General features: G+C 48.4%; 1 protein-coding gene across 1 annotated transcript; it reads right to left on the reverse strand.

Annotated features, from left to right (window-relative positions):
- Positions 1-1450: 1450 nt before the first annotated feature.
- Positions 1451-1844, reverse strand: H310_14645 (hypothetical protein; the record flags this gene model as incomplete). The annotated part of the gene is made up of 2 exons (XM_008882540.1): positions 1451-1712; positions 1771-1844. 2 exons carry the CDS (start codon positions 1842-1844, stop codon positions 1451-1453), a joined length of 336 nt encoding a protein of 111 aa, XP_008880762.1.
- Between the last annotated feature and the right edge of the window lie 331 nt (positions 1845-2175).

The following is a 2175-nucleotide window of genomic DNA, read 5'->3' on the forward strand; positions in this document are numbered from 1 at the left end:
GCACCCCATTGAAAGGAGGCGATTTGGAACGAGCGTCACCGGAATGTCGTGCAGGCCTGATGGCGATAAATGCAGCTTTGACTTCAGTTCGTCAAGCTGCAGAATGGGGAATGGGTGCCACAGAAAAGATGTACCGAAAACTGCTTTTGCCACTTCCATGCGACCCACACTTGCGAGGAATGCGTTTGCAAAACATTTTCATGCTGTACAATCTACGTGTCCGACGTACAGGCATGTCACAAATTCGTTCAGTAATGACGTAGACAATACAAAACACATTCGTTGTTTATCTACTTATCAGCTAGCTTAGCCAACAATGTCAACATCAATTGATCCATTTTGTGGGGTTTTTCTTGCATTGCCAACTGCTCCAAACGAAATGCATGATCCCGCTCTTCCATTCTTGCAAGGAGGTCAATTAGTGATGGGCCGTTCTCGTTTTCCTCTCGGAGTAACTTTCTTTCTCTCTGGTTCTCCGCAACATCTTCAATCACATCGTCAATCTTCCGGCGTCGTTTAGCAGTATGACTCAAAGATGTCTCCGAGGTGACACGTTTGCTGAGTTCAACTAGTTGGAGAGGGGTGAGCCCCGAACGTTGAGTTGCAACGGGGTTGGACATGTCGTAAACAGAGCTTTGCATTGAGGCGTCACGTATATCGCCAACGTCGAAGTCCTCTCCAGCTTCGTCAACCTGCTCCACTTCGCCAACAGCAGAAGATTCGTCGATTTCAGATCCGAGATCGCATACACCCATGGCACTCTCAATTGCTTGTTGAATTCGTTTGGCCCGGAACACGCTTGGGGAACACAAGGGATCTCCTGTCGGCTTGCGAATGCTGCGGAACGTTTTGTACTTCCGACGAATACTCTCAACATCACGCAGAACCCACCCTTCCTTCGTTGAAACAGCGTTGTTGTAAATGGCTTCTACTGTTTCGCATTGTTTTGGGCCGAAGGGGAGTTGAGATTCAAACAACGTCGAGCATGAGTTGTACTTCCGGTTCAGTCCAGCCCTTTCCTCTCTTTCCAGCCGTTGTTTTTGCTTGTGTCTTCTTGCTTGATGGAGGTGGCATCTCTTGTGTTGGAGAAGTGACTGTCATTTCTAACTCTCCTCTTTATTGGCTCACAACAACCAATCCAATTGATTCCCCCCACCGGTGGTCATCCTTTTTCAGTCGGTTTTGGAGACACACTTAAACTCAAATTGTCATTTTATTCATGCAATGACCGGATGAAGTTTGTGCCACTCCTGTACCAAATTGCATTTGCGCCGGTTTTGGAAGTCCTCCAATGAATGCCTGGTACTACTTCTGTAGCTGATTTGATTCGCCCAAGAAGGACAAAATATATTCAAAATAACCGCTTGCCCAGCTGCTCATTGGCATCGACGCACGTATACCCTAAACGACACGAATTGGTACGCACAAGCGCCGCCATCGTTCGCCTCACTCAGTGCGATGCTGGCATGGCAAAGGGACCATTCAAAAAACCACCCTGTACGGCGAAGAAAGGCAATGATGGCGGAGAAGTGAACGACGATGGCGACGGTGCGCGTCCGTCGCAACCTTGGAAAGCACACATGAGGTACAACTTCTCCCGGAATGCTTGCAAACTTGCAAACTCGATCGTAATAACGACCGAGGTGGTGCTGGTGTACGCTGTAGGCGCGTCTTCAAGCATCCATCGGACATACCCCGACTCGCCCAGCACCCTACAGCATCCTCTCATCCCATCAGCAAAGGCCATGCTTGCTCACCAGTCGGCCAGACCACTCAACTTGGTAAATGTAAAACTCGGTGTATGCGTCGTGGCCGATGTCCCAGATGGCCGAGATTGCATCCATTTGGTATTGGAGCGTGGGTATTTGGTACAGTCGACTTGATAAAAACTCGACAAAGTGGTACTCGAATAAAATTGAGCATCCGATGAGCAATGCCGTTTCGGAGAAATATAGTCACAATTGCATTTCACGCAGGGATTGGATAAATACCCATTGAATTTTAACGCTATGTGATTGGTCGATTCGAATATCTCTCGCATTTTGAACTCCGACTTTGCGTGGGCTCCAATTTTACTGGAATGATCTCCGAAAAGATGAACAGTCGTTCACGAGTCGCCAAAACGGTGGTGGAAGCGTTATGGCGTGGGGAGGACTTTCCTCCCAAGGACGTACG

Source organism: Aphanomyces invadans, assembly GCF_000520115.1.
Source record: "Aphanomyces invadans strain NJM9701 unplaced genomic scaffold supercont1.78, whole genome shotgun sequence".
NCBI lineage: Eukaryota > Oomycota > Saprolegniomycetes > Saprolegniales > Verrucalvaceae > Aphanomyces > Aphanomyces invadans.